This window comes from Eucyclogobius newberryi, unplaced genomic scaffold (assembly GCF_026437365.1).
Source record: "Eucyclogobius newberryi isolate DKJ021-1_F unplaced genomic scaffold, fEucNew1.0.hap1 SCAF_3, whole genome shotgun sequence".
Classification (NCBI taxonomy): domain Eukaryota; kingdom Metazoa; phylum Chordata; class Actinopteri; order Gobiiformes; family Gobiidae; genus Eucyclogobius; species Eucyclogobius newberryi.
In genome coordinates this window covers 18493240-18507078 of record NW_027315945.1, presented here as the reverse complement: position 1 = coordinate 18507078, position 13839 = coordinate 18493240, and the positions used below count along the sequence as shown (strand labels likewise).

Here is a 13839-nt window from a genome sequence, read left to right as displayed (position 1 = left end):
GCAGTCATGATTACAAACCTGTCTCTCCTTTTTTATAGACGCAGGAGCTTAAACAAGCACTAATGTAACAGCCTGTTTGGCCCCGTGTTCTGTTTTCCAGTCTGTTTTTAGAGGGAACAGGCCCAAAAATCACAGCATTGCAGGCAAAGTCTCCTGATTTGTTCCTCTGCTACTAAAAATAAGCCTTGTGGAAGAATGCAATGAAAAATCAACATAGTTGTGATTGGGACGGAGCGCTTTAGGGTCACCAGGGCTCGGACTGAGTCTGGCTGTATTGCACACTACACACACTTAAAAACCCAGGACTTATTTCACCAATAACACACACTAGCCTCAAACTCTGCTGTAATTCCCATATACTGTTAATAATTTCATACTCATCAGGTATGTATGATTGATGATTTCCATGTGCAAGCAAGTTTAAAAGGATGAAAGTGTGAAATTGTATGTCGGTGTAATCCCTCATTCGTCCAGGCGTGTTCCATAGTAGAAAAAGCTTCAGTTGTAGTCATCTGGACTCAGTTTGAAAAAATAGACGTTTCGACTCTCATCCAAGAGTCATTGTCAATAACAGAATTTAGGTCGAGAACTCCGATATTAATACTGTTCTGTGGTAAGACCCGCCCATTGGGCGGAGCCTTCCTGAAGTAGAAAGAGTTGTTTGTTTCAACAGAAACTCCCCCTTGTATCTACCGAGCTAGCCTATTCAGAATCTTAATGGGCTATTAGAAACCTCTTTGTCTTTGTGAGACCCTGGCTCAACCACCCTGAGTACCTGATTAGCATCTGAATGTCCATTACCTTTCCAGGGGTTCAGAATCCCATTATAAATAACAGGAAGATGAAACCTAACCCCTCCAAAATAAACAGGGACTTCGTGTTGTCTAAAAAGTTAGACAACACGAAGTCCCTGTTTATTTTAAACCAGGAAACACTTTAAGACAAAAACTGGTTCACCCAAAGGACAAGTTGCCGACTCAAAAACAGAGCAATGTAGTTTATTCGATCCAGTGCAGTGAAGAAAGTTGTAAAGAACGTTACATAGGTGAGACGAAACAGCCTCTACACAAGAGGCTCTATCAGCACAGAAGAAATACAAGTTCAGGACCTCAGAGCGCCGTGCATCTCCATCTTGAAGCCTCTAATCACTCGTTTGAAGACGGTGAGGTGAAGGTTTTAAGCAGGGAGAAAAGATGGTTTGAAAGAGGAGTCAAGGAAGCTATTTTTGTTAAAAAAGAAAGACCTTCTTTAAACAGAAATGGAGGGCTTAGGTTTCATCTTCCTGTTATTTATAATGGGATTCTGAACCCCTGGAAAGGTAATGGACATTCAGATGCTAATCAGGTACTCAGGGTGGTTGAGCCAGGGTCTCACAAAGACAAAGAGGTTTCTAATAGCCCATTAAGATTCTGAATAGGCTAGCTCGGTAGATACAAGGGGGAGTTTCTGTTGAAACAAACAACTCTTTCTACTTCAGGAAGGCTCCTCCCAATGGGCGGGTCTTACCACAGAACAGTATTAATATCGGAGTTCTCGACCTAAATTCTGTTATTGACAATGACTCTTGGATGAGAGTCGAAACGTCTATTTTTTCAAACTGAGTCCAGATGACTACAACTGAAGCTTTTTCTACTGTGAAATTGTATGTTTCAAAAATCAAGCCATTGCAAAGTTTGGGTTTCAAATCAGGTGCCCCAGGGGTAGAACTGCTACATTATTTTGTTTATTCATTTTTATTAGGCAGCAGATTGGATAATAGACTTTGAAAGACAGGGCTGAAATGTGTCTGTACTGCTTTTGTAGAAATTGTCCAATGAATTCCTCTAAATGTATTTGGGGGGGACCTGGATTTATTATAGGAGTTTTATCTATTAATGGAATCATACTTTACCTATTAATGACATCACTCTAAACATTTAGCAACACCTCTTTCTTCTCTGGCATTTGTTTCCTTTTCACAGTCCATGACACCTGCTAAAACTAAGCAGGCCTTCCAGATCTGCCCCTTATTATGGGACCACCCTGATTGTTTTCCACTTAGCGCTGAGTAGTTTTAATTCAAAAGTCTCCCCTCACCCCGACCTCCTCACACTGTGGCAGCCAGGTATGTTTTAGAGCCCATTTAGGTAGCAGACTTGGATCTCTGCTGCGCTCTTACACTTAACCTGGCAACCCCACAGCAGTGTCTCACTGTTAGTTTTTGACCATTGGGCTACTGGGGCTCCATTTACTCCCTTATTTCTTCATTTGAATGTGTCTCTATTGATGGGAACCAGCACGGGCCAAGGTCAGATTCTCTGAAAGGGCAATGAGGTGAGATTTTGGGCTCACACTTCAGGGCTCCTCAAGTGTGTTTGAACGCCTTTTGAGTCGACTCAAGTTTCCTTAGACATGTTATTGTGGCAGGTCTGGATTTTGAGTCAAAACTTCATTACAAGATGACCTAACATGCATCTTAGCAGTTATTATTGGACTCAGAGGCTTGACACCCACAGTTTAGCAATAAAATATATCTTACATAGTGAAGACCTTTAGTGCCAAGATTGACACATGATTAAGCAAAATTTAGCTCTGTTCACCATCTTCAGTGTACACTATTCTTTGAAGCAAATATGGCAGGAATGATTTTGTGAATTAAAGCTAATTTGAGTGTGTAAGAATGTGTGTGTCGTATGTGTGTGTAAGAATTGTAAACAAAGGAGCAACATGGTTCCAGTGATTATCGCATCGAACACACAGCAAAATGGTCCCAGGCTTGATTTCAATAGCACTAGGTACTACATACTGTGTAGCATTACTGTGCCTTTCCCTTTTACACATACAGTGAGATGGCATTGATGTGGTCTCAGTGCATGTGTTGAGTCTAAGGAATAGGTGAGACAATGAAAATACCTACTGGTTTCCAATGTTGGTCTCCAGGGTACACAATAATGGTACTAATTGTAGGAAAGTTTGATTGAATTTGTATTTTCTCAAGAGCTGTTCAGTCCAGCGCTTTTATTAATTGAGACGTCTTGTCACACCAAGCATTCTAACAAAAAGAGAAGGCCGTAAGACCACAGTAAGTGTCAAATATCTGGGCTGTCCTTGGGACTCACTAGTGACCTTTTAATAAACCCATCCAGTGTCATTGCCTCCTTCTCATTCCTACCATGGCAGAATCAACACTGGACACTTTTGTGGAAAATGAGCTTTACTGTAACTTTCTGTGGTGCAATATACACCAAGCCTTTCCCATCGTGACCTTGGTCAAATCCAAATAATGTTCCAACACAGAGGAAAGGGAGTCAAGTTCACAGCTTTACTTGTCCGCTACAATCAGCCCCAGAAGCACACTGCTTTGGCCGTAACGAGCTTTGACACACTCCACTTCCAAAGTTCACACCTTTCCTATATTCACTGCAATAGACCCCATTATTGAGCTTGTGGCATGTCCGTGCAATAGTTTGTAGATCTACAATAGCCCCAGTTGTCTTCCTGAGGTTTTGAAGGAAATTCCTGCTCAGCAGATTCACTGACAGGATCTGTCCTCATCACAGTGTGGAGTTGTCGGCTTGGAAAGACCCCGTGTCAGGGAGCTGTGCACTCCTCCTCCTCCCTCCATCAGCCCCAGAGCTGGCCTCTCTGCTGCCACTGACATTGTCATGCTAGGACCAGTACTTTGTTCTTTACAACACACCCTTTTAAGTGTGCAGTTTGCATCTAGTGCCAAGAGTAGTTCAACTATTTATTTTTCCTATCAAGGTTTTTTGTGTGTGTATAAGACCTTAACTAAATGAGTCACTGTTGCAAGAATAAAATAACTTACCACATGGTTATCATTTCTAGCAAGATGGGACTTACAGTATGTTTGCACTTCAGTCATACTTCCAGGTATCTCTTTCCATGTTATAAGTACTTGTCTTGGTCTTAAATGTTTTCCAGTCTCTTAAAGTCTAGGTCCCAGCCTGCTCCCATGACTTCTCTCAGTTAGTGTGGTCTCAACTGTACCAGTACATAAAGCTGTTTTCATCCGAGTTAGAGGCCCCCCTCCATATTACTGGTAAACCGAGCTTTACGCCTACATGGCCGGCTGGTGAATGATAGCACCTGTCCCATGCAACGAGACACTGCTTGTTTCAGTCCCCTGTCTGAGGAGAGATTAGCCAAACACCAATTGCCTTCTCCAGATCCCTTCTCCTCTGAATCAGGCCTCCCTCGACGTCTCCACTTTAAGAGAAATGTGTCAAATAATAATCCCTTCAGGGTGCTCGTAATGCACATTTGTGTAAAAGAACTGAATATGATATTGGATCTGCTAAAGCACTGGACTCCGGGCCACCTAGAATCAAGCCCATGTCTAATCCTCGCCAACTATAAATATTGGAAGCCATAGTCCTTGATTGTTTTAATAGCAGCAGATGTGGCAATTAACACCACCTTATAAAGCTCACTTGTGTATTTGTTTTAGCGCTAACAAATGTTCCCACAAATATGACTTGATTGTGGGAATGAGCATTAGTGAAATGGAGAGACTTGGTTTTTGGTTTGATCTCGTGTATACAATTAGGGGTGTTCCCAATTTGCTTGTCAAATAATGTCTCACTCTTCGTCGATGTAACCAAGTATTCAAGCTCCCAACCTCAAACTTGTTAGCACGGATTTTGGTATAAGTATTCTCCGTTTGCAACAGTTTTGAGGTTGTCATATTTTGAACTATATGGTGTTATTTTAAATTCAAATTGCCAGGGCAAATCTTAGAAGTGTTTTGTTCTGTCAGAGTTGGGGCATAACAATAACTCAACTGAGAACATTTTGTGGTTTTAACTTTGTTGTGTTGACTTGTCAGTCTTGGAGCAGATGGGACAAGTCATGCAAAAGTTTTACAGTTCGTAACTATGACAACTTATAATAATAAAAAATGCTTTGCTTGTTTTTGTATGAAACCATATTTGGAAAGTTTTAGTCGGTTATTGTTCCTCCATACTTTCAATGTTTTATCTTTTCAATTTGTTTTCCACAGTTTAGGTATGGCTTCAGTTACATCCACTTAATTAAAAGTGTAAATCTCTCTTAATGGTTATGAATATGACTGGGACATGCTTTTTATTGTCAGCTCTAGGGAATTATTGCACTTGTAAAGAGTTTTGCATGTGTTTTGATCTTCTGTTTCTGTGCTTTAGCGTTAGGAGGCACCAGGAGCGACGGGCCATCCTCACACCCATCTTGACTGACTTTTCTGTTCGGGTGACTGCTGCTCCTGCCATAATCTTCAGCAAGAATCTCTCCCCTGATAGTGCACAAGCCGAGGTCAGTATGACGCAGACACACCTGGTATAAATCCAGGCCAGTTCTTTTTACTCCAATATTTTCACTTTTGGACTCAAGGGAGTTATTGTAACTATCACACAACCATATTTAATGTATGATAAAAACATCTGAATTGTTTTGATATCAGTTATTGGATATTTATATTAGAGTACTATTATTTTGTACCATTAGCTTCCAGAAAAAAGGTCATATAGAGCAGTGGATATCAAACTTTTACACCCAAATCTTGACCCCTTAAATTAAGATGGCATTGTGATTTAACCCTGATTAATGAGGGTGATTCTGTGTCTAAAGATTCCTGGCAAACATGCCTTCTACGGGTAACCCTTAGTTCAGGCCAATTTTAGAAAAAAAAATGTTGTGCTTGTGCAGTGGAGTATGCATGTGTATGTGCCCAATGCATGTGGAGATGTGTTGTATAAATATGGCCATTTGGCTATTTACCAGATATGTAAATGATAATGAAACCTATAGCATGTGCATTTTAATTTTAATTATTTTAATTGTGATGATTTCAATAATAATATTCCGTACACACGTGTGCACAATGTTATTAAAATATATTAAATATTGCGGATATAAGGTTTGCAGCAATTGCTCTTTTAAAATTTTTGCAGAGTCACAATTAAATTGTCCCCCTTGTTAAAATCTGATGCCCTTTGACCATAATCTGTCAATTGTATTCAAATCTGCAGATGATTATGTGAAATGTCAGGTTGAGTTAAGTTTGTCTCAACATACAGTAACTTGCTCATTATAGGGAGCCTACTTTTGGGTGCACGTGTAATGGAGGCTTTTGACCTTCCAAGTTCAAACCTTCTTTTTTTTTTTGCTTATACAGCTGATGTTTTCTGGCTAACTGCTTGGAAACTTCCTGCCTCTTTGATGCCGCCTCTGTCCACGCTAACGTGCCCCTTGACAATGTGTAACAACTAATCTATATTTCACACACTTGTACTACTCTCCAAAAGACATAGCGAGCTGGTCAGAAAACATACCAATTTAATGACTTTCTATATTGTTTTTTGTGGTCTATTTGCCTTACTATTTTGTTTTATAAGCACACTATATTACAGTGTATGCCTATTGTGGAGATATAGCCTCACAGCTGTCTTCAGTTGTTTGTTCCAATGAGTTAAAAAGTGTCTTGTAAAGTTTTATTGACCCCATTACATAGTCTATAACTGTTATTGTAACCTTATGATATCACGACCTTGTGACTTTACTCTATTTATATTACAGTTGCACTTTTCGAAGTGGTCAATATAATTTTTGATATATGACTGTTTAGCAAGTGGAATATTCCCAGAAACGGCTGTTACATAGTTAATGGGAACCACTTCAAAACTTGAATTCAGGTTCTTGATCTTACTACTGTGGATCTTACAGGGGACATATAGTATTATGCTTAATTACTTAAAAAAAAAAGTCCATTCTCATTTAACCATTGTTTGAAGTGATTCATGTGTATTTAAGTCATCTTTAATCTCTTAAATTTGCTAAGTGGTTTTCGGAAGTCAAGAAGTCAGCAGAAGTCGTTTTAGATCAATACTGCAATTTAAAATGTCAGAAAATATTAAATAAACCATATAACAGAAGATGTTTTTTTTTTTCTTTTCTTAAGTAGACATTAAGTTACACTATATCATAGGTCAATCATAGGTTCTAGGTTTCGGTCCTATACCTTTCACCTATTAGTAAAGTTTTTACTTTAAAAAGCCCTCTTGAGACATGACTCAAATCTAGACCACATTTAGTGTTATTATGTCCAAGTTTCTCTGAGTCCTTTTCTCTGAGACAGGGTTCCTTTCAGTAGTGGTCAGTTGCTCTGTGAGAAGTAGTTGTTGGTCTGACCCTTGTGTCTTTGAGGAGTTTGAGGCCACAGTTTGAACCTGATCTGTGGGTGGGACCCTGGAGAGGACTGAGGGAAGAGGAACAAGTGAGTTCATAAAAGCAACTCTTCCACTCAAACGGCAGACTAGTTAAAGCGTTTGTGTGTAGATCAGTTGCATTACAGAGCAACTATAACAAGACCAAATCACTTATTCTGTCTTCAAGCAAAAAACTAGAAGTGAACGTTTGAACTCAACTCAGGACAGTGAGGCAGGGGAACACCAGGTTTATAGAAGCAGAAAGACTGAATCAGACTAACTATTAATGCACAGTGCCTCGGAACTTGGATGTGTGTTTTTGGTGTGCTTCCTGCCCCCCTCCTCAATGTACTGTGCTTGACCCAGCTTTGCTTTCTTTTCTCAAAAGGAGGTGGTGGTGTGTGGTCACACTCTGGAGGTTAACCTGACCAGCAGCCTGGACTTCTACCTCAGCGTGGCCCAGGTGCAGCTCCTTCACCAGCTCCTCCGGGACAACATGGTGGAAATGGAGACAGGAGAAAGAGAAAAGGAGGTACATTTAACACGAAACTGACATACACTATGGATATAAGATCACGAAGTTCCACTGGTATCAAATACATGGTCAAACATGTATCTAATCGATAGTAATAGGGTTTTGCCAGCCTAATAAAAGCCACAAAAGAGCTCTCTGCCTCCAGTGGTTGACTTGTCTGGCCAGTCTAATCACAAAACAAAGTACTACCCTCTTTGTATTAGGTGCTGCGGTGCTTGTCATGTAACAGTGTGTTCACATACACCACAAGTGCAAAGGTTCACAAATATGCCTTTCCAATTTCACCATTCGACTTTGTAATTGCATTCAAAATTACATTATATTACAGCCATAAAGATCCTTAGATATTTTCACGCCAATGTGATTAATCTTTCGTAAAAGTTGACACTCTTCCAAACTCTTGACATGAATCCATTTCCAAATCGCTCCACAAAGCTGTGCCAACTCTGTTCAAAAAACTATTAAGGACATTCCGCTGTTGCCCCTAACCCTCGCCCCTTGTGTTTTTGGGTGAGTCAAACACATTTAAATATTTACTCTCTTGGAGTGAAGCAGTCCCCTAATGTGGCCCTGGTTTACAGCTCTGTACTCAGCTGCAGCTTTTAGAAACCTTGCTATTGTTTACTGGACAGGGAGCTCCCAGGCGCCATTTGCCCTGTCTGACCACTTAATAAAGCCTTCTAATGGAACACAATATAAAAATATTTACCAGCTGTGCTGAGGATGGGGACAGAGGGGACAGAGGGGACAGAGGGGACAGAGGGGACAGAGGGGACAGAGGGGACAGAGGGGACAGAGGGGAACAGTGATTTTATCATTATCTCCACTCTGACTTCTCTACAGTGGGACATGTGCTTCGACATGTAGCGACTGCTTCATGACTCACATCCTGTACAGTCTTCTGAAACGGTGCGAGCTGACCAATCATAAATAACACTCAGCTCATGTTGTGTACATTACTTTCCACTTTAAGTTTGTGATCTATAAAAAAGACAACTTTGAAAATATGCGGGCCTGTCCCAAAACTCTAATATGAGGCAGAAGGTGAGCTGAGCTCAAAGAGGGGAGCACTTAAGTCTTCGAGTTTGAGGGTGTTTGAGTTTTGTCCGATCAAACACTTTTAGTCAGAACGTTTTATACGTTTTAAGTTTTATAAATGAGACCCCAAGACTGCACTAAAGGACTCCTCACACATTTCTATATACAATAAAGCTTCTTTACCATAATAAAATATACATATTAGTATTAACATTTGAATACATCGGCAAAGCCATATAGTTTGTTCTTTGATACTGCTGTAACTTGTAATGGTTTTCTCATTTAATTTTCTAATTTTAATCGAAATTCAGTCATATTTATCATCAATGATATTCTTTGGTCTTTTTAAATGAGTGGTCTACAGCCGATTCTCTGTCAGTAAAGCTGTTTTGGGGCAGAGTTCACTCTTTTAAGGAACACATTCGACTTTTTATTTTGATGATTTAAATTACAATGATTAAAAGTCAGTATTGTTTATGTCCAAAAAACTAATATTGAAAGCCATTTTGTTTTTAATTAGACAGGGCGGAAAGCGATTCATCTTGGTCATATTGCCCAGCCCAAATGTCCAGTGAGTTAAGGACATCCCAGTATATGAATGTTTAGAAAAGCTACACCTTTCTGTCTTTTTTTAACTTAAAGACCACACATATTTAGATGGACATGATTGAGTCCATAATTTGTGTGTAATGAGCAATTACCCCAGGACAGGGCAAGTCTTGTGAGGAGTGTTTGTGTAACTGCATAGAAGCATATGAGCGGAAGCTGGTGGTGTCATGTTCAGCTTGCACCTTTATTTATCCATTTATGTTGTTATTTATCCAGTCTCTCAGCGGGTCCGAGAGAGGTGCTTGCGATGCATATGGTCTTGATTTGGGGGCGATCTCGGAGCGGTCACCCCTGACTTGTAATGATTCATGGCTTGATTCTCTTAAAGGGCAGAGAGGGGCTGCGGTGGGTTCACTCAGGTTCAAAGCTGCTATTCTGGGAGGTCTTTTAGCGTTAGCCTCAAAATAATAAAACATCCCACAGATCTGATGCTTTACACCATTAAAAAGGAATATTTGAATTGCTGTTTGTTTTACTATATTTCATGTTCGTACCTCATTTTTGCTTAAAGTTAAAAGGAACCTCAGAGCGGGAATTTCTCATGGGCACCTTGACAGTACCTGCGGTGAAGTACATGCTCTTTTTCCTTTATCCATCTTTGCCATTTTATCCATGACTTGGAAACACCGTCTCTCTCTCTCTCGCTTCGCTCCCTCCTGGAATGCACATGTTGTGTTATTGCTGCCTCCTGCCGAATTAAGTGAAATTGAAATTACCCACAGGTCCAGGATGATGTAATGTACAGATCGGCAATGCACTGTTGAGAAATGAGGGATAGATGCTTGGGAAAATCCTGCTGTGTGCTCATTTTAATATAACTTTCTGGTCACAGTCGTTAAGGACCCTGACATTTTATTGTACCGTATTAATATCTATTGCAATATATCCCTTTCTTTATTGGGCTTTTTAGTGGTGCCATTAGAGAGCATAACATATCATTAACACTGGGGCCATTCTGTGTGTGTGTCTTCACCTTCTTTGAATAAGTGCAGTCTGGATATACCATTTGTGTCTGTAAAACGATTTGTACCTTCATCTATCTCGCTGCCGTAACCCTTCTGGCGTCTCTGTCTGTCCAGCTGCTTGTCCTGGACCTCCGGTAGGCAGCAAAGAAATAGCAAAGCCTATTTAACAAGCTGGAGAGCCCTCTAGTGGTGGCCTTGACCACTACGCCCTGTGTTTACATGGCACAGGGAGAGTGAGGCTGCTTCTCCTCACTCACTGAGCCCATTGCCAGCAACCTGTCGACCCCCTGCTATCACATTAGACTCGGCACAATCAAATGTTAGCAGTAGTATTTGCACTGACAGTGTTTGGATTATGGGGTTGGATCAGGTGGAGACTTTAAATGCTTTTTGGGTAGGCTACAGCACAACAACATTATTTTTCCACCCCCTGCTAACAAGGAACAAATAATCAGCATAACAGTCAAAACTGAAGTTTGAAATTTTGGAAAAGGATGTCCTCTGTTGTAACCCAATGTTTTTATGATATTTATATTTTCTGACAGATTTGTTTGGTCTTTCTCTAAACAACCTGTTCAAAGCTCAAAAACAAGGCTTTGCTCTGGAGCATCTGGTACAAGTGGGATTGTTTCTGTTCAATAAAGGATTTGTGCAAGTCTTTAATTTAGAAACTGCTCCCCATTCGCTTTGTCTTCCGTCCAAATCCATAGCTATCTGTTTTTTCCCCTTGTGTTTGTCTTTAACAGACTCTCCGCAATTCTCAGTACTGATTTCAAACAGTTCCCATTGCCCGTCCCAGCTGTATTTTATTGTCTGGGTTAATTAATTTGTTTTGTTGGGGCTTTTGGGTTCCCTGGCAGTGGAGAGGCGAGCCAGGCGCGTGGGCAATCTACTCGGGTCTCTTGTTGTTCGTGCATCTACTTCAATTGCAAAGATTTTAGATAGGTTCTGCACATAATTGTGAATACAATAACCAAAAGCTGTATTCGAGTAAAATAAATCCTTAAAATAGAAACATATTCTACTGCTCCCCTTTTTGCCATGGTACCACAGTAAAACACTTGCACAGTGAGTTGGCCGTTGTCTTGTTGTCTTGTCTTTATTTTTATGCTGGAATCCCTTTCTGTCTTAATCAGCCTTTTACTGTAATGAAATAGGGCAAGTATTAATTTAGGTATCTTTAACTTTTGAAAGCAACTTTTTTTCAAAGGGAAAAACATGTATTTGACTTCAGTACAATGGTTTGAAATAAAATGTATAAAAATAAAGAAAAATATAGCCGCAAGCGGCAATGATCGGCCCTCGCTACGCCGCCGCCACGCCGCAAGAGGAGGGGGCGCTAACGCGCCCCAATTGTCCTTTTATTACGCCTACTGCTGAATCTGTGACGCTGTCACATCTTCTCCCCTTTGTTTTACCATCAAAAAGCAATTTTATTTTGAATTCTTGGCAAAATGTGCGGCTTTGCTGCACAGACACCGTGACTCTTAGAATAAAAATGTGGATAACTTTTGATGGTCCACCCCTGAAGATGAGTCTCACCAAATTTCAGGTTAATAGGGCTGACGCCCTAAGAGGAGTTTGTGAAAGTCTAAAGTGTAAACATGTTCTGGCGATTTCCCCATTGGAATAACATGGAAGGTTTCGGTCATCGTTACGGCAACGCCATAACAATTATGCCATGGGTCTCATTGACTTTTTTGATGGGGATTCTAAAATTGAGTTGTGTGTCAAATTTCATATAATTTCGCAAAACTAAACATTTAACCTCCATATAAAATCTGTAGGGGGCGCTGTGGCTCCAAATTAATTTATTTCACTTCAAGTAGGTTTAGGGCAAAGAGTTTAACAACTGATTCTAATTTGACGCAATTCGGACTTTATCTGCGCAAACGGCAGAAATGTAAAATTTGGGAGATTTCTGAAATTCTTGCTACAGTTTGCGGCTTCGCCGCACAGAGACCGTGACAGGTATCAATGTAATTTGGATAACTTTTGATGTCCCACTCCTCAGTAGCATTTTCACCAAATTTCAGCTTTTTAGGGCCAACGCCCTGGGAGGAGTTCGTAAAAGTACGACGTTTGGAAAAACTCCGAAGTCATGTTTAGCCATTTTTGAAGCAATATGGCCGACATTTGGTTGGGCGGACGGCGTTGCCGTAATAATATTTTTTACTTCTCTTGTCACCATCTACCTCTGCGCCAAATTTCATGATTCTACGATCAGATTTTTTTTGGGTCATTTCCCATCTCTCAATGCATTTTTGGTACATTTGGGGGCGCTGACGCGCCAATTTTTTTTTATTTTAGAAAAGGGAAATAGCCAGAATGTAGAGAGGCACGATTTTTAGAGGTGTGAACATTTTTGTGACTTTTCGTCAATGTTCACTGGGTGAAAAATAGGGGGGTTGGTCCCGAGAAGAAAGAAAGAAGAAAGAAGAATTAAAGCCGCAAGCGGCATCCAACGGCCCTCGCGGGCCGCCGGCCTTCCGACTCTGCTCTCTGCATTTTACAGAGATGGCGCTAACGCAATTGTCTAAGAACTAAGACAGCGACACATTGGACATGTACAATGCTGTGCTTAACCAGTGCAAATGAACACAAATGTCGGTCAAATGTGCAGCTCCAGCGCACAGAGACCGTGACACTTGGAATAAAAATATGGATAACTTTTGATGCTCCGCTTGTGTAGATTATTTTTCCCAAATATGAGCTTGATCGAGCTATTGCCCACAGAGGAGTTCATTAAAGTGTGAAGCATAAATGTGAACATTTCAAGGATTTGGCGTTTTTCCCATTTGTGACAGTATATTTGCAGCTCCACGGCACAGAGACCGTAGCACTTAAAATCAAAATATGGATAACTTTTGATGCCCCGTTTGTGTAGATGATTTCCCCAAATATGAGCTTGATCGGGCAATCGGCCTAGGAGGAGTTGGTGAAAGTGTGAAGCGTGAAAATGTGGTCATTTTGGAGATTTCGCTGTTTTCCCATTTCTGACATATATTTGCGGGTCCGCCACACAGAGACCGTAGCACTTAGAATCAAAATATGGATAAGTTTTGATGGCCCGCTTGTGTAGATGATTTTCCCCAAATATGAGCTTGATCGGACAATCGCCCTAGGAGGAGTTTGTTAAAGTGTGAAGTGTAAAAATGTGGTGATTTGAGCGATTCTACGATTTTCCCATAAGGATAACATGGGATGTTTCTGTCAACGCTACGGTTACGCCGTACAAAATATGACTTTGGCTCTCATACTTGTATGATCAGGATGGCAAATTAGAATTTAGTGCAAAATGTCATGTCATTTGGAAAAACTCTATTGTTTATAGGCCACTCTGAAGGCCAAATAGTCAGAATTCTGGGAAACGTTTGCGGCTCCGTCGCACAGAGACCGTAAAAGTTATCCTTAAAATTTGGATAACTTTAGATGCACCACTTGTCTAGAGGACGTACACCGATTTTGAGGTTGGTGGGCAAAACGCACTAGGAGGAGTTCGTTGAAGTGT

General features: G+C 40.6%; 1 protein-coding gene across 4 annotated transcripts in view; it reads left to right on the top strand.

The window, feature by feature from the left end:
- The window catches only part of LOC140374668 (intermembrane lipid transfer protein VPS13B-like), a 285793-nt gene that overhangs the window by 156524 nt on the left and 115430 nt on the right, over nucleotides 1-13839 (top strand). For all 4 annotated transcript variants that reach the window (XM_072461641.1, XM_072461642.1, XM_072461644.1 and 1 more), the window contains exons 33-34: nucleotides 5163-5289; nucleotides 7570-7713. In XM_072461641.1, the coding sequence (XP_072317742.1) occupies nucleotides 5163-5289; nucleotides 7570-7713 (271 nt within the window). The remainder of the gene's footprint in view (nucleotides 1-5162; nucleotides 5290-7569; nucleotides 7714-13839) is intronic.